This window comes from Sebastes fasciatus, chromosome 1 (assembly GCF_043250625.1).
Source record: "Sebastes fasciatus isolate fSebFas1 chromosome 1, fSebFas1.pri, whole genome shotgun sequence".
NCBI classification, from domain to species: domain Eukaryota; kingdom Metazoa; phylum Chordata; class Actinopteri; order Perciformes; family Sebastidae; genus Sebastes; species Sebastes fasciatus.
This window is the reverse complement of record NC_133795.1, coordinates 15,294,389-15,313,394: the sequence shown is the minus strand read 5'-3', so window position 1 is coordinate 15,313,394 and position 19,006 is coordinate 15,294,389. Positions and strand designations below refer to the sequence as shown.

General features: G+C 41.3%; 1 protein-coding gene across 1 annotated transcript; it reads left to right on the top strand.

Annotated features, from left to right (window-relative positions):
• The first annotated feature begins 10,854 nt into the window (after positions 1-10,854).
• On the top strand, positions 10,855-19,006 carry cyp27b1 (cytochrome P450, family 27, subfamily B, polypeptide 1). The gene is made up of 9 exons (XM_074632069.1): positions 10,855-11,185; positions 12,831-13,021; positions 13,355-13,545; positions 14,736-14,936; positions 15,821-15,984; positions 16,083-16,249; positions 16,341-16,422; positions 16,552-16,749; positions 17,657-19,006. The coding sequence occupies exons 1-9, from the start codon at positions 10,949-10,951 to the stop codon at positions 17,768-17,770; spliced, it is 1,545 nt and encodes a 514-aa protein (XP_074488170.1). The 5' UTR covers positions 10,855-10,948; the 3' UTR covers positions 17,771-19,006.

Sequence of the window (19,006 nt, the reverse complement as noted above, 5' to 3'; positions counted from 1 at the left end):
TCAGTGTTGGGTTTGGATCATTGTAGAGGTGATCAGTGGTGAAGAGAGCAGCAACAGGTGGACCGAAAATGGAAAGACGACATGTTGTGTTTTGCATCGCAGTTGTTTTGGGGCCTTTCTCACAAAAAGGACTAAAAGGAACAGCTCTGACTTTAGTCCAGGATTGCCCAAAGTGGGGCCCACGGGCCAAAGTTGTCCCACCATAAGGTTCGATTTGGCCCGCCAGATGTTTCTAGCAATTGCTTTTTTAATTAAAAGACCTGCAGGATTGCCGGCAATCCGACCAACTTTACTGTCTCTCAGGCTGTAGCAGGCTGTTTTAAAGCTAGAGTGAAGATACTGGTATCATATGAAACTAGGAAACCTAATGAATCCATCGGTACCAACCAGGTCTAGCTTGTCGGGAAGGAGGCTAAATAACGCTCAAAGGTTTTGGCGATGGGAAAAACTGTCATTGCCATTTTCAAAGGGGTTCCTTGACCTCTGACCTCAAGATATGTAAATGAAAATGGGTTCTATGGATACCCACGAGTCTCCCCTTTACAGACATGCCCACTTTATGATAATCACATGCAGCTTTTTTAATGCAGTATAAATGTGTTATGTTCGCCTATTCTAAAATGGTGTATTTGAATAATTCTGCATACTGGGGTCCCTAAAATGGAATTAAATAAATTGGGTGTGACTGGAAATGAGCCTGATTGTATTCAACAGGTGGGTTTTAAGGGGTTAACTGTGTAAAAGCTAAAAGATCCTAGTACCATTTTGCATCTTAACAACACTGTAGGTGTATGCTTTTGGCCCGTGGCCTGCCATTAAGTTCCAGTTTTGGCCCTCCAAGGGAAAAAGAGCATTCCTGCTTTAGTTTTGAAGAGGACTTTGGGTTTTACTGCTTAAAACTGTTTGAATTAACAAAATATTCAATCTGATGATATAACTTTGTTGGTTTCACAGCATTGGCGGCTGAATCTGAAAAGGATTAGACTGAGACGTTTGCCAACAATCTACATCCTGCTTGTTTGCTATGGGTCATTGTCTGGTTCACATTATAGGGATGACTGTGACACAGTTATGTTTAACATCTCTTCTGCTTTTTTGACGAGGCTGTTGAAAGATCTTGTCTAATTAATACTTATATGTTTGATTGATTTACCAGAAGTTCTCTCTATTATAATTTAATCCACTTATCTAAAACCACAAATTGACCACAACGGGTGTTGCTCCTACATGTCGTATGTTATCCAAAATAAACCCTAAATTATCTTCATCTACTAGATGTGTCTGCTGAGGATCTGTGTGAAGTCCAAATCAAAGTAGTCTGTAACAAAAACGGTGGTTTTCTGTGCTCATTTTATGATTTTAGCTGTGTATTAAAGGTTGGTGTTCTTGTCTGTCAGGAGTTTGGAGACGGGACGGTGCAGGTTTGAAGCCCTTTAGCTGCTGCAGGGGGTGATGGGTAAGAACAGGACAGCACATGCCTCTGATGGAAACCCAGAAACCGCAAAACTTTAGATAATCACAGAGAGCAATTGAAGCACTCTTATTATAAACTTATTATGTTTATATTATTAGAAAACGCTTTACTTGTATCCTCTGTTTGGGTTATTGGCATTCTGGCATTAGTCAGCCATATTTGACAGTACATTTTGCTAAAACATTCAGCGTACCAAATCAACATCCATGTTTTTTATTAATTTTATTCAACTTCTGCAGCACACTGATAAGAATATAGATATTAATAATTAATTAATATAATATAGATGCTTCCAGTATTCAGAGAAAACTGATCTTGAAACAGCATCTGTGAATATCAGTAGGCAACCTTCGGGTCTGAAAAGTGAAGCCAAGGCCTTTAGGGAAATGAGCCTACTTCTCACTTGATTTATTTCCTCAGTAAACATGAGTTTATGGTCTCAATCGCTAGTTTCAAGTCTTCTTCAATACAGCATGATGTTCATTTAGTAAATGATGGTCCCATTTAGAGTCAAATAGACCATAAAGCAGGGTATGCTTTAGGGCGTGGCTACCTTGTGATTGACAGGTCGTTACCACGGCGTTGTCTGGTCTGGGAGTTGTCCGTGTTTTTGTCTTACAACTTTAACCCTTTCAGAGTGTGTTTTCAGTTCATGAAAGTTAATTATAACTTTTTTGGTTGCCTAAAAATGTCTTATTCAGCGTTTGGTTGTGCTTACCTCCAACCTCTTGTGTCATTTCTGGTTGCAAAGAACCAAGATGGTGACGGCCAAAATGCCGAACTCGAGGCTTCAAAACGGCAGTCCACAAACCAATGGGTGGCGTTACTGTGACAACGTCCACTTATACAGTCTATGTTGAATATGAAGTAGACTCACAGTATGTTTCATTTCCCTGTCTCTCAATATTCTGAAGTACACAGTACAAAATGTACTTATTTATGTGGGATTCATAGGTCTGGACTAATAAACTTCTACTGACCCAGGTTTCCAACCTAATCTTTTCAGGCCCTTTGTTCTCTTTGTTTCCAACTTCTCCCAATTGTCCTATTCTCCCAGACTGCATGGCTGCCTGTCCTTCAATAGTTTGGCCATTCCTCCGCCCAAAACCATGAGCCAATACAGGAAGTATTCACAGAACTTTTTATGGTGTTAAAATGTTAACCAGTGCATCAAATCTGTGATGTTCACGAGCAGCCGCCGCTCTGTTATCGCTTATTATTGCCATGTGGCAACAAAGTACATCAATTAACATTTTAGTAGCATCAGGTCATCAGACAAGAGTGTAATTAAAGGCGCTGCGGGGGAATCAAAGAAAGACAAACTTAATGATTAGCATTTGGCAACACTAGAGACATGCCACGTAGCCTGCTGAAATATCTCCACCATCATCCCCATCCCCAGAAAAACAAGGATCACAGGAATTAACGACTACAGACCCGTCGCCCTGACCTCTGAGGTTATGAAGTCTTTTGAGCGTCCTTTCCTGGACCCCTGCAGTTTTCCCACAGAGCCAACAGGTCTGTAGACAACGCAGTCAACTCCATCTCATCCTCCAGGACCTGGACTCCTCAGGAACCTACGCCAGGATCCTGTTTATGGTCTTTAGCGCTGCCTCCCAGCTGCACATGTCTGACTCTACCTGCAGGTGGATCACAGACTTCCTGTCTGACAGGAAGCAGCATGTGAAGCTTGGGAAAAACGTCTCTGACCATCAGCACCGATTCCCCTCAAGGCTGCGTCCTTTCCCATCTGCTTTTCTCCCTGTACACCAACATCTTCACCTCTAGTCACCAGTTCGTCAAGCTCCTGAAGTTCATTGACGTCCCCACCCTCATTGGACTCACCTCTGCTGTGGATGAGTCCACCTACAGGTGGGAGATCTTTAGACAGTGGAGATGGTGGTGGATCTTAGGAGAACCTTTGCACAACTGCAAGAATATAGTTATGCACATTCCTGCCCAGCTCTTTCCTTTTTCAACAGTTGCATTTTACATATTTTTGAATATTTTTATTGTAATTTTTCTATTCTATATTTATATTTCTTGTCTATGCACCAATACACCAAGGTAAATTCCTTGTTTGTGAAGACCTACTTGGCAATAAACTGGATTCTGATTGTGATTCTAGTAAAACAATGTGGCTGTTGCTTCATTCTGAATGTTTTAAGGCCAAAGGTTAATCCCCCTCTGACCGTGTTTACTGAAGCAGCTGTCCACCATTACATAAGCATTACACACAAGGATGTGTTAAAACTTTAGACACTGATATCATTGTCTCCTCCGTCAGTGTCATCATTGTGAACCAAGTGCAAATGATTTGGCTTCAAGCTGCTCTTGATCCTGTCAGCACACATAGTTAAATGTTCTCTATTTGACATTCAGAGCATTAATATAGCAGCAAACAATTATTTGCTATGTAAAGATATGGAGGAGTAAAGTCTACCTGAGCAGAGAATGAAGTCACTTTCCGTGTGTGTGTGTGTGCGTGTGTGTGTGTTGTAATCCAAGCTTCTCAGTGCTTTGTTGACATAGTCGGGAGTCAAATCAATCTTCTCATCTAACTCTCCACAAGAAAGCAAATACATGAGTTATGCTGCATGTTGAACCTTTAAACTGCTTCATTTACCTACATTTTTTCTGTCAACCACCAGACTCCAACACACAAGCCACCAGGAGGATCTCTGGATTTGTGCTTCCATCCTAAATGTCCAACTGAACTCATCATTTATCATAAAGAACGTATCTGACCTGATCTGCTTTCTAATCACATCATTTCCTACATTTTGCCAACTCCCTGGCACTCAACTCTGCCTCTCTTTTCCTTCCTGATACTCAGGTTGAGGCGTGCATCTCTGGTTGACATCTCCAACTGGATGTCTGCCCGCAACCTCAAGCTCGGCCTAAACCCAACTGAGCTGCTGTACTTCCACAGAAAAACCTGACTCGTCTCTTCCCAGAGCATTAATAACTGTGGTTAGAATCTGCACCCCCACATCACAGCCAATCTGCCCTCCTGCAGGTTTGCAGCAGCAAATCCTTCCTCACTTGGGATTCTCAGTTCTGGACTAATGAGAAACTTCTTCTGACCCATGACCTTATTTTTTCAGGCCCTTCAACTCAACAAAGAAAAAAACCTTCTCTTTCTCTCCAACATCTTACGATTGTCATATTTCCCCATATTGCATAAAAAAATCCCCTTGTGGTTGAGCCTGCTGTCCTTCAATGTCCTTCAATAGTTTGGTCCAAAACCATTATCAAAAGCTTCCCCACCGACTGAAATTACTTCTCTACTTTGGTCAGTTATTATTCAAACTCAAATTAAAAAACAGGATGAAAACAGTCTAAGCCAAGATTCATATCTCAAGAATCAGTTTAGTGAAGCAAATCCTGTTGAAATCTTGACACCAAAACTAAAGAAAATATCTTTCTGATAACGCCACCTTCTCAGAAAATCATTCAAAATGTTAATGTTAATGATTCTCAGTAGGGTACCGAAATAATATATCTTTATTGCAAGTTGTGTCCCTCCACCACATGTAAGTGATAAATGTGAGGAAATGTGATCGTCTAAACTTTTCAAAGTGAAGCTTTGCTGCCGATGGACACCAGTAATTATTTTGTAGTTTTGAGCAGCTGCAGCTCTCTAACTGTTTACACCTGCTGCTCATAACATCATGACTGCTTCATTATTTAAGTCAGCTGGCATCAGATGACCAAAATATGACTCAGTGCCTAGTGGTCATCAGCCATACACTGCTGCATGATAGCTCTAGGTTAAGCATACTGGCAAACAACAAAGTACAACAAAAAAGACTCGGAACTGCTTTGAAAATCTAGCTAGATATAATCTAATGTGCATCTGCAGAAACAACATAACTAGAAGATGTGTATCTACTTGTTTTATATACTGCTGAGCAAATATACAGAGATGTGGCCCAATAAGACCCCAGAGTAAAAGCACGCTTCAGAGGAAACAAATCCAAAGCTAAGTGGGAAGTATGACGAAGAAAAAACAGTGGAGACGGAGAATGTAATCAGGGTTTTATAACAGTATTAAGGTCAAGTAGTTCTATATGTACTAGCAGGAGTACATCTGCAAAATGTAAACAAGACATACAATCAGAATGTAATCGTACAATATTTCTAAATTACTGGACGGCAGCACGTCACAAAAGCATTTTTCTTTTGTAAAGCTTCATCCATCAGATGTGATGTGATGTTTTGGATATCATCAAACTTCTACAAAAGACTGATTCACCCTCGATCACATGGTTGTTGTTTTTCTACCCGGAGTGCTGTCTCTTTGTGAAAACAACCAGGCAGTGTTAACTGACTGCATGTTGAAGTGAAAAATCACCAACATTTTCTGTGAAATCCCTCATTATATACAGTAGGTCTGCTACATACATCCCACCAACAAAGACAGCTGTCACATGTACGCTGTCACTGTGGTGGACATTCATCATGTACAGCCAGAATGAAAAAGACGGAGCACATCTTGTGTCCAGATGTATTCTCAATCGAGCAGATGTCCCTCACCACATCTTAAACACCTATTTTATATTCATGACATGAAAGTATTTTTTTTGGAAACTTGCACAATCTTAATCAATTACCGCATGTACATATGGTGATAAAAATCATTATTCAGTCATTTTATAGCTCTATTTTTATTCTTCATTACCACATCCTCACATCCTGTGTGCTCACAAGCAGCTGTTGGGCATTTCGGTAATGTTGTTAGTAACTCTGTGCACACCTCCGCTTATTGCCATACAGATAACTCTTTGTGTCTGAACACGTCTAACCCTCATCCTACCAACCTGTTTAACGTACAAAGACTACCGACTAAAGAATAAACTACTCTTAGAAACAACCATCATAGCAAAATGTTCACGTATTTCTTCCCAAAACATTATTAGTTATGTAATTAATGTCATCTGAAGGAAAAAAAAAAAGATTATTATTATTTTAAGCAAGTTGCAGTTAAACCTGCAGTAGGCAGAATGTTTTTGGCATCAGTGGGCAAAAAATCAATAATAACCTTTCAGCATATTGTAATTCAAGTGTTCTGAGACATAACTAGACTTCTGCACCTCATCATGGCTCTGTTTTCAGGCTTTAAAAGACCTAGTCCGTGACGGGAGACTTTGACCAATCACAGGTCATTTCAGAGAGCGAGAGCGTTCCTATTGGCTGTTCATTCAACGGAAGCAGCTGTCAATCACTTGTGAACTCCGATCAAACGGTCAAACTAGGCAGCGCTGATCAAATATTAATTAATATTCTGAGAAAGAGTGCTCGGGCTGGTGGGCGGTGCTTGTTATATCCTCAACTGATCTCAACATGGCATGACAAATTTTCTCATTTTACAGCTAAACAGTACACTACAAGATGACGGCAGACTCCAGCTCGGCTCTGATTGGTTGTTTTCCTTCGGTCTGTGAAATCTTATCGATGCCAGGCTACTTATCTGATAGGACTGTGACGGTATGCACCAGACATTAGACTTTCTGGATATATATATATGTTCGTCTGCACCTCTGGGCACATACACATATACACTATAGCCTACTGTGTGTGTGTGTATGTGTGTGTGTGTGTGTGTGTGTGTGTGTGTGTGTGTGTGTGTGTGTGTGTGTGTGTGTGTGGTGTGTGTACAGAGATCTGATACCACCCAGACAGGCCGACTGCAGACATGAACTTTAACACACTAATCTCGGAGTGCAGCAGCCTCCCTCCTGGGCACCGGGCCAATACAGTACGGGGAACTAAATACCTCTCAGGCGATCCCCGCTGCGCGCTATAGCATGATCAACAACTGGGCCACATCAGTTCGCACCGCACGACAGCACAAAGAAGCCTTTCTTTCACAGGATTTCTTATTATGTTTTTTCATAATCAATATTAATCCCCCATTATTCAGCCAAGGCCAGATTAATTAAGAATGTCTGGTTTTTGGGGAGGGTTTAATTTGTGTCAGCTTCTTGTGTGGTCTTAAATTAGCAGACTGCTGAATGAGAAACTGAAGATGAGCGTCTGAGCCACCGTGAGCCAGAGCAAAGTGAAGTGAAGATATGTATATCTTCTTTAGAAAAAGCCAAGAACAAAATGAGGGAAAGCATTATTCTATGCACGCAGTCCTGAACAGCCAGATGTGAAGAAAATTTCTTATCAGCATTACAACAACAAATCTTTGGTTTGGTTTGTTTGCAGTGAGTTGCATAAGACCCCAGACTCATCAAGATACTGTTGACCTTGTTTAAAAGTTGTTTATGTGTATTATGTAAAGTTCTTCATTTTCCCATCATTTCCATTCATCAGACCAAAATTAGTTCATGACATTTTTTACTTTCAGTTAGATATATTAGATGTCATCACATCCCAGTGGGTCATGCTCATGGTTGAATCCTCCTCCAGCCAAATAAATCATCCACAGTTGACCTTCTGTTGAATGCCAACACATGAGATTGGCCCACAAAACAAACACCCCAAAACACAGAGTCCATGTGTTCTGCGCCAGATCACCCTTAACACCTAAAAATCAAAATGTCATGTATCACGTCACACGTCCCCCAGCATCAGGCTGACCAGACATGTGATGTTACGGTGTGGAATAAATTTCTCTTAATCGCTGTTTCACTTAGCAAAACCCTGCGCTGTCTGTTCATGACTATAAGTCACAGCATTACAGGGCAGCAGGCCTGCAGTAAATCTGCTGGATACTGTACATAATTATATGTAAAAAACGTTCATATGTCATTTTAACAACGCTCATTTTCAGGCGCCAGACAATATTTCTTTCTCCTCTGAGCTGCAATCATTTATATATGTCCACCTATAGGATTTGGCTGCGGTGTTATTGTGGTCATAACTCGTGATTTAAAAAGGTTAAGGCCTGGTATTGGGGTGATAGGTCTCTTAAAGAATGATATATATATATATATATTAAACATATATTCAGAGGGATTACACACAAGAATGTTTTTGGTTACTTCTTGGCACTACAAAGTTTCAATTACATGCAGTGAGGGGTCTATATTATTATAAATTAATCCTGTAAATACCTCTGTATTATTATTGATTCTGAGCTTCACATTGATGCTGTTGTATTAAAAGTGAATCAAGGTCTGTGCCAACACGTTCTCATCCCAACTCGTCACATACTGACGTTTGTCAGACCCCTCAGCGTCACTTTTCTTTCGCAGTAAACACATGCTTAATATTGGGATTTAAACAAAAACAATTGCTTAGGTTTAGGCAACAAAACCACTTAGTTAGGTTTAAAACTATACTAGGTTTGTACAGTGACAATGACACTGATTGTGAAGTTGATACAGCGGTCTCCTGGATGAGTTTGTCCACCTCCTGTGTCTTTTCGTTCTTTAAACTACGTCACCGCAGCACTTTCCCCGATAGTTTCATATTGACGCGGATGGGTTTACATTAATGGAAAGCCCGGTGCGTCTCATACCGGCACTACAGTGTCCCTTGTGCAGCGGTATCGAACGCTGACGGCCGTGACAAAGCGTCGGTATTTGACACCCTGGGAATGAGAACGGGCTGACTAGACATTATTTTTCTGTTACTATCAGGAAAAACATGTCACCCAGTTGTTGCTACCTGTCTGGGATAATGCCAGTGTGTGTGTGTGTGATAATACTGAGTCCCATATTTGACCTTTAAATGTTATTTACAATAGATTATATGTATGTATGTATTTTGAGATAACCATTTCATACCCTTCAAGGTGATATATATGAGGTTCTAAATGCCAGAAGAAAATGTCATTGGTTCATATTGGTCTCTTCTTGGTTGTTTTGTGTCTCTTTATGGTTGTTTTATGTCTCTTTGTAGTTCTTTTGTGTCTCTTTTTGGTTGTTTTGTGTCTCTTTGTGGTTGTTTTATGTCTCCTTTCGGTTGTTTTGCATCTCTTTTTGGTCATTGCATTATTTTGAATTACCCGAGTCTATTTGATGTCGTTTTTATACCTCAATGTATTTATTAAGACACTGATCAGCTTCGTCTCTTCGCTCAGTCTCTGCAGAAATTCATTATAAATAAGGCATTTTCATCCAAGGCTCCCTTTGCTTGGTATAACTTACTGTAAAACATTAAATCCATAACCTCTCTCTTTTTTAGCCTTATTGAAGTTGCACTTGTTTCTAGTATTAACTTTAAGAAATATCAATCAATGTCTATGATTTTGTCATGTTTTGTCATTTTTACTTTTTTTGTCATGTTAACTATAACTATATAATAACTATATATGTATTTTGTCAGTAGCCTAGATGTTTTTTGTACGCACCTCCCACCCACTAGCTGGTAAGATGTAATGACTTGTCAGGACCCTCTTGGAAGACAAGATGATGCAAAAGAAAATACACCACGATGGATAAGAAAGCCAGTCAAGTGTAAATTCTATGCTGCGATGGATGTGACTCGCTGACTCGTCCCGCTGAGATTGCCAATCAATTCCTCTTCTGTGTTTCTGTGAAACTGGGTGATACAAGAATTCTAGTTAGGGCATATACCAACTACGGGAGCAAGTGTCAGAGCAGATTCTGGGTATGCCTCGTTACTTCACAGTCCACACACACACACACACACACACACACACACACACACACACACACACACACACACTCTCAGAATGGACCAATTCCAGTTCAAATGAAATCAGGTCAGGATTTTCTCCCTTGCTAGGAAACCCACCGTGTCAGCAAAAGAATTGATCATAGTTGGGTAAACAAACAACCCCCCCTGCCTCCCCAGGTCTTAAAAAGACACAGTCTGTCCCTGCTTATTACCCCACGTTAAGCTAGAATGTTCCCATGTCTTTGTCACTGCGGGCCCTCAACAGGCCCCCTTCTTATTTATAAGACGCCCTGCAGCCAAATTAGGGCACTTTGTTTGGTTATTGATTTCTGTACTTTCTGCTTGGAGCTTGTGGCCCAGCCTAAATCAATTGGATCTATAATAATTGGCCTTGAGGGGTAATAGTGTTTCTATTAAGCACACAAGACCTCATTTCCACACGGTGGTGCGTGATCACTGGAAGCATGTCTGTCTGTCTGCAGGAGTGTCAGAGAGCAAAGTGCTGCAGGGTGATGGTGGAGGTGGAGGGTGATAGTGGAGGAGGTGGGGGTGAGATAAGCTTCAACAGTAGGCCAACAGAGGAGAAGTAATGTATTATTTATCCAGGGCCTCCACGTGTGCTGTGTCTGGGCTGGTCTGAGCTCAGCTCTCTGATTGGACACACCTTCATTCACTGTCTCATCCACTGGGGGGACAGCAGGGGGGGTGTTGGGGGGCGGGACCTGCGCTGCATTGACACCCATTGATTGGTCCAGATTAAAGAAACGGTGCAGGTTCGAGGAGCAGGTTCGTGTGCGTTATAAATACTGTCTCCAACCGGGGGAAACAAAATGAGCACCCGAGACACCCGAAAGAGCCGCGTCCGGCCACCGCTTCATGATCACTGCGAGAAGGATGCTGCAACAAGCTCTGAGAGTATCCGGCCGCAGCGCCTTCCCGCTGCTCAAGTGGATGGAGAGATGGGTCGAGGGCGCTTCATCATCAGCCGCCAAACAGAAGCAGCAGGAGGCGGTGGAGGTCAGGAGTCTGGACCACATGCCTGGACCGTCGGTGGTCAGCTTCGCCTGGGATCTGTTCGCCAAACGAGGGCTGTCCAGGCTGCACCAGTTACAGGTAAGAAGAGATGACAGAGGAGGTCCAACTTTTGGTTGGAGGTCCTATTTTTACAATAGTTGCCTTTTTAATATCAACATATTCTGCAACATAGTGGACTAAATCAGGGGTTCCCAAAGTGGGGGTCCTTGAGGGGGGTTCCAGGGGTCCCCTGCAAAAAGGGGAATCATTTATTTTCACTATAATTCAAGATTCAAGAGTTTTATTTGCCAAGTACATTGTAATTCTGAGCAGTTTACACCGAGTCAGCTTTAAGAGAAGAAAAGGTAGAAAAGGCACAGGGTAATTACAGTACAATATAATTGCATCCATAAGTAACATGATGACAGGATGTATGACTGTTTTGGTCATAGCTTTAATACACTTTCTGTAATCAAACACCCAAAAAGCAAAAATCGTATCAAATTTGTGTCAGTTTAGGGGTCCTTGACGTAAAAAAGTTTGGGAACGACTGGACTATATATATATATATATATATTCAATTCAACCTTTATTGAAGTGTATGTATGCCTTTTTAGTATCAATATATTCTGCAACATAGTGGACTAAATCAGGGATGCACAAAGTGGGGGTCCTTCAGGGGGGTTCCAGGGGTCCCTTGTATGCAAAAAGGGGAATAATTTATTTTCACTATAATTCCTTCCATAAATTACATGATGACAGGATGTATGACTATTTTGGTCATGGGTTTCATACACTTTCTGTAATCAAATATCAAAATCGTATCAAATGGGGGTCCGTGGTATAATTTGTGTCAGTTTAGGGGTCATACACATTTCATACACTTTCTGTAATCAAAAAAAAAAAAATCGTATCAAATTTGTGTCAGTTTAGGGGTCCTTGATGTGAAAAAGTTTGGGAACCACTGGACTAAATGATAATATATATATATATATATATATATATATATATATATTGATACACAGGACATTCAAAGAGAGCAGAATGAATGCATTTCTGATAACATAATTGAGATTTAAAGGTGAGCACAGAGGAACTTTCCCCTTTCAGCATATGAATGTGAAAACAGCCTTCTAGTGCCAAACTCTGCTCAAGCTTTAAGTGTAACAACATGCAGGCAAAACACATTGTTGAGTGGCTTAAATATAAATTTCCCTTTTGAGACATCATGGTTTGTAAGTTAATTTAGCAATCAGTTATCAACATGTCTGCCAAGTAGAGAACAAGATTTGGCTGATCAAAGTTATGTATCTTCAGTGAAAATATAATCATGAGTAGATTAGAGCAGTGGTTCTCAACCAGGGGTCCGGGAACCCCCAGGGGTCCTTGAGGGAGTTCCAGGTGGTCCCCAGAAAAATGGAGAACTGATTAGTTTAACTATTTAATTCAGTGAGTAAGAGTTTCACGTCCTCCACGGTAATCTCCTCAACTGTAGTTGACAACTAAAGAATTCTGTTAATCATATCTAACAACCAACATCTTTTCGATGGAGGTCCCTGAAGCGAAATATTATCAAACGGGTGTGTGACCTAATGTGAATCAGTTTAGGGATCCTTGACACAAAAAAAGGTTGAGAACCATTGGATTAGAGAAAACCTGCATGTAAGCTACATCTAAAGATGGAGATCACCTCATAGCCTGCAGGGTTTTCACAAGTTCCCCCCCCCCCCTCTCTCTCTTCCAGCTGGAAGGCGTGCAGCGGTACGGGCCCATGTGGAAGGCGAGCTTCGGCCCCATCCTGACAGTTCATGTGGCCGATCCAACGCTCATTGAGCAGGTGCTGAGGCAGGAGGGCCAGCACCCCATGCGCTCTGACCTCTCCTCCTGGAAGGACTACAGGCAGCTCAGAGGACACCACTATGGACTCCTGACATCGTGAGTATCACTCTGACACTTCCTAGTAGTAGTCCATAGTGTCAAACTAAATGTAAACTTCAATGATTTGTACTTTCATAGTGTGACATGTGGCGTTACTGGCTGATGTAATTAAGTAACTGAGAACTGAAAACATTAAAATCAAAGATAAGACAGCAGTTGAACTCATTTCATTCATTAATATTAAGCCCTCTTACTGTTTTGCTGATTCAGAATGAAATAAAGTGGACGAAACCTTTTTAATTCAGCAGTTAAACACTCTTGAAAGCCTGACGTTGTACTACTAGTTTAGTAATACTAACACCAGTATTTTTACTCTGTGTGTGTTCCCAGTGAGGGGGAGGAGTGGCAGTCGGTGAGAAGCCTCCTGGGGAAGCACATGCTGCGCCCAAAAGCAGTCGAAGCTTACGATAAGACCCTGAACGGCGTGGTCAGCGACCTCGTTGCCAAACTTCGCCTTCGCAGGGGCTCCCAGGGCCTCGTCTCCGACATCGCCAGCGAGTTCTATCGCTTCGGCCTCGAGGGTAAGGTTTCATGTGGCCTTGAGGCGTGGCGGCATCATGCATCACTACAGGGTGTACCACACCGTGTAAACATTGGTAATTAGGGCCAGCCACATGCAGGGAGCAGCATTATGTGACATTTTAAACATACATGCCTGTCAAAGCCTGTTGTGCCATCATCGATCAACACCAAGTAACCTTTAGGTTAGGTTAGGTTATCTTTATTGTCCCACGAGGGGACATTTCTTTTGCATCCAGGGTTCACATAAAATCAGAATACAAAACACAACATCAACACAATAAAACAAAGAGCTAGAGCAGCCAACTGGAAATTTGTACCAAGTACACATATACATGTGTAAGGGAAGTGCAAAATGTGCAGCCAGAGTGACTTTAGCTCACCTTTCTAGTGGTGGAAAAAGTACTCAAATCCTTTACTTGAGCAAAAGTATGCAATACAAAAATACTAATTTACAAGTAGAGAGAGAGTCCTGTATTCAAAGTTATTACCAGGAAAAGCAGAATGGCCTATTTCAGAGTGTTATGTTATTATATATATTTATATATTATATTGGATAATTGCACTGATGCATTACAGTGTAAGCAACATTAAATGTTGTAGTTTGTCAAGATGGAGCTAATTTAAACTACACCTACATATAACACTGCATCATATTCTATAAACAGATCATATGCCAGCTGTCAGATGAATGTAGCCCAGTAAAAAGTACAATATTTCCCCCTGAAATGTAGTGAAGTAGAAGTATATGGTAAAATGGAAATACTCAAGTAAAGTACAAGTTCCTCAAAATTGCACTTAAGCTCAGTACTTCAGTTGTACTTGTCTTAATTTCGACCTAATACCAGCTCATAATAACCACTGATTATTGAGTACTCCTCATTCCCCGCCTCAAGGCTCCTCGACAGAGATGAGAGCGCTACATTCATTCATGCACTTCTCCCAGATTTAACCCAGACTAAACACAGTCTCAGTCCAGTGACTGTGTGGTCACGTGCACAGCTCTCAAACGTTTACTCTGCCGTCGTGTTGACACTGTTGTTGAAAAGTAAAATGTTAACCATCAGAAGAAGCTTTATTAGATGTGGTTTCATCTCCCTGTGCAGTTTGCGGTACATTCCTGTCAGCCCTCGTGCTGCTTCTTTCTCACCTCCTCATTTATCTCTTTTTTTTCTCTTTTTTTCTTTGACAGGCATTTCCTCGGTGTTGTTTGAATCCAGAATCGGCTGCCTGGATGAGGTCGTCCCAGAAGAGACAGAGCGTTTCATCCAGTCGATCAACACCATGTTTGTGATGACGCTTCTCACCATGGCCATGCCCAAGTGGTTACACCAGCTGTTTCCTAAACCCTGGAACATCTTCTGTCAGTGCTGGGACTACATGTTTGACTTCGGTAGGTTCACTTCTCCTGATCATTTGAGTTCAGTGTCAGCGTAGGAAAATGTTAGCCTACTAAATAATAACTCTGATAGTGATGATTGTATGTATGTCATTTTAGTATTTTTTACAAAAACACTGTTGAAAGTGATAAAATTGGAAGATATAATGAAAAAATATCTAAAAAATTAACATCAAATACATTTCTTAAAAAGCTGCATGAGCAGAGAAATTCACCAGTTTTTCAACAGTTCCTTTTACCACAGATCCTTTTATCCCTTATTAGACTGATCCTTCTATTGTTCTTATTCAGTCAGTTTATTTATTAGTTAGTCTAATTTACATCAGTAATCGTTTTAGATCCTGTATTTTTAGCTTACATATATTGTTGTTGTTTTGTGTTACTGTGTTTTATATATGTTTTTATGTACAAGCTTCTCCAAACCAATTGCCCCTAGAGGCATTAATAAAGTTGTTTGAATTGAATTGAACATGAAACCAAAACAAACATACTGCACGTCTTTCCACACTTTATGATTATTTTCCTTCCGCTCCTTCTCATTTCTTATTGTCTGTTGCTGGTTTCCACTCAGCGCTGGGTTATCGTCACACTCCTCACTCTTCCAGTACGTTAAGACTCATCCAGATCTGAATCGAACATGTTTAAAATAATCGCTCTGGTGCAAACTGGATCAGGAAGCAGGAGATTAAAGTCTTTAACTCTTACGCACTGCAAGATCATCTGCGCTCTAAGTCTTAAACATCAAACTGTGGTTATAATAAACATAATTCTCTGGTTGTTTTCCCCAAATTTACTACTTACAAACTTTACTAAAGCTCACGACTTCCTGCTTGGTCTCAATATCCTGTCATAATGGCCTCTCATCTCTGTGCTTCCAGCAAAAGGCCACATTGACCAGCGTCTGACGGCCGAAGCAGAGAAGGTTGCCCGTGGAGAGAAGGTGGAGGGTCGTTATCTCACCTACTTCCTGTCGCGGACCGGGCTGCCAATGAAGACGGTCTACAGCAACGTCACCGAGCTGCTTCTCGCAGGAGTCGACACAGTAAGAATGATCACTCTGTCCCCTTCTACGCTGGATTCTGCCGTCGGTTCTCCCTGATTTATTTATTGACCTCTCGTGCACCCTGCCCGTCCTTTCAGATCTCCAGCACCATGTCCTGGTCGTTGTACGAGCTGTCACGTCACCCCGAGGTGCAGGCATCACTGCGGGATGAGGTGCTGAGCGTGCTGGAGGGTCGGAGCATACCGGAGGCAGCAGATGTGGCCCGCATGCCTCTCCTGAAAGCCACAGTCAAAGAAGTGCTCAGGTACAACTCAAAAGATTTCAGTTCATTTCCTGAAGACATGTAGTTTTTCAACTTTGAAGTTTGCTCATATTATTTAACTTTTGTTTTCCAGGTTGTACCCCGTTATTCCTGCCAATGCAAGAGTCATCACAGAGAAAGACATCGAGGTCGGAGGCTACCTCATCCCTAAAAATGTGAGTGTGTTGAGGGAATTAGCGCACTTTGAAACCATTCGTACTCTGTGATGGATTCTGTGAGGAGTCCTTCTTACTGGGCTAAATGTGAATGTTACGCGTATCTAATAGTAAAATCTTTCCACTCAGACTCTGATCACCCTGTGCCACTTTGCAACATCACGGGATCCAGCGGTGTTTACAAATCCAAATGAGTTCCAGCCCCATCGGTGGCTGAACAAGGACCAGACTCACCACCCGTACGCCTCCGTACCGTTTGGCGTGGGAAAACGCAGCTGCATAGGTCGTCGTGTCGCCGAGCTGGAGCTCTACCTCGCTCTCGCCAGGGTGAGTTGGCTGGACCTGATGTCGTGTTTCTTTAAGACTTTGATATAGATAGGTAGTTTGTGATATGACCAGGAAGTAGGACTGCAACTACATTTATTTTCATTGTCGATTAATCTGCTGATTATTTTCTCGATTAATCGATTAGTTGTTTGGTCTATAAAATGATGAAAAATGTTGATCAGTGTTTCCCAAAGCCCAAGATGACGTCCTCAAATGTCTTGTTTTGACCACAACTCAAAGATATTCAGTTTACTGTCATAGAGGAGTAAAGAAACCAGAAAATATTCACATTTAAGAAGCTGGAATCAGAGAATTGTGACTTTTTTTTCTTTAAAAAAATTACTCAAAGTGATTAATCGTTTATCAAAATAGCTGGCAATTAATTTGATAGTTGACAACTAATCGATTAATCGTTGCAGCTACCAGAAAGGCTCTATTTTGTGGTTGAAAACTGTGTATATTCAGCAGTAATTGAGTGTTTGATTATCTGTTGAAAATCAGAACCGTTTTTAACAGTTTTTAACCTCTCAGTCATTTAAAAATGTTTTATGTAACATTTAAAACAACATATATTTGTCTCAAGACATCGTAAACACATTCTATTTCAGGCTGCATGTACACAGATTATTTGAATTAGTCAACAAGTGCTTTAGATTGTTTCTGATTAAATATAGTTTGTCAGAAACTGCAGTGTTTCCGACAAATCCTCTTGCTGCATTTTTTCACGGAATAATGTAAGCGATGGGGATTTAAACTGTTGTGCAAATCCAGTTCCTAATGAATTAATTTGATTACTTAATCCAGGGACTTCAGTTAAGAGTCACGACCTAACACTTAGCACGTGATGAGCACTTTTTTTCATTTCAGTCACCCTGGACTAAATCTGTTTTCTCTGTTCACACACTAGATCCTCATAGAGTTCGATGTGAAGCCGGACCCAGAAGGGATTTCCGTGAAGCCCATGACACGGACGCTACTGGTTCCTGAAAGTGTCATTAACCTCCAGTTTGTTGAACGATGACCCACTCTCCTGTGCTGATCTGTTACATGAGAGAGAACGCCCGCAGACGGGAGTTAACACAGGAGCCGTGAGCCGGTTGCACGCAGTTAGAGCGGACCTTCAACCTTCGACACGACAAAGGCCAAAGCCCTCCGTACCCGTAACCTAGTGTCGTGAGGAGAAGGACAGAATGAATGAAGGATGAGCAGCGACAGCTCATCACTGAGGCTTTCCACTGGGAGCAGTGTAACTCCAAATGTAATACTGTGGGGGGTTTTTTTTAGACTAAAATCACCATCAAGCACTTATTTGCACAGAAGCCAAGACTGAGCAGTACGTTTCAATAGACAATCTTAAAGTGAGCGTGTTGTCCGTATTTGAAGCTGATTTTATATTTTCGAGTAACCCCTTCCTAAATCTGATTATGATTTGTGATCGTCTGCGCTCTTCGCTATATACAGCATTTCTTGTGTGTCCTGGTCGTGCAGATATTTCATTTAGTTTCCTGTATATAAGTCTGAGATACTCAGTGTGCCATAAATTACTCAAGAGTATTAGGAGAGTCTCAGACTGACACATGGAAATGCTGTTTCTCCAGCTCTTATTGAGTGCTGCAGGACTGAGTCCTAAATGAGTTAGTATTTTAGCACTTCTGGTTCCCTCGTCTGGAAGTCAATGGGTTTTTGTTGGATGCCTGAAATAAGGTCTGTGGTTAACACAAGCTGAAGAGATTTTAACATTTTGTTCTACACTATAAAATACATCAATAAATAACCCTCTCTTGAATTTTGAAGCTTTTACGTTAAACTAACAAGTGGCTAAATGAGTCTACTAAACGCCGACTCGCCCGCCTCTACAGCCTTGTTGAGTATACTTGCGCTCATGCGACTGTGGTGTAGTATGTTTATAGCCTAACGTTAGCTTTTTACTTCTGGCAATTGCATTTACACTTCAAAAATCATAAAAGTGGTGTTCATTTGTAAAGATTATCTTGCTGAACAAAATGTGTAAGTATCATAAACGTTTGTTCGCCACAGTGCTTATTTTCTGCAATAATCCAAAACCCAATGGAAAAATCCCATTGGCTTTTTGTCGAGGGAACCAGGATGATGCTAACTTCCTGGTTGGCCTACAAAAATACGTCATCCCTGGAGCACTCTGTTCAGCTACTGTGAGAGTTTTGTGTAGACATGATGTTGATCAAAGTTTATTTTCTAAGGTGCTTATGGTCAACTTTTAGTGACGGGTCCCTTTTTT

Coding starts and splice junctions, on each gene's coding strand:
- cyp27b1 (XM_074632069.1), top strand. CDS start 10,949: ATGATCACTGCGAGAAGGATGCTGCAACAAGCTCTGAGAGTATCCGGC. Junction 13,022..13,354: donor CACTATGGACTCCTGACATC/GTGAGTATCACT, acceptor GTGTGTTCCCAG/TGAGGGGGAGGAGTGGCAGT. Junction 14,937..15,820: donor GGACTACATGTTTGACTTCG/GTAGGTTCACTT, acceptor CTGTGCTTCCAG/CAAAAGGCCACATTGACCAG.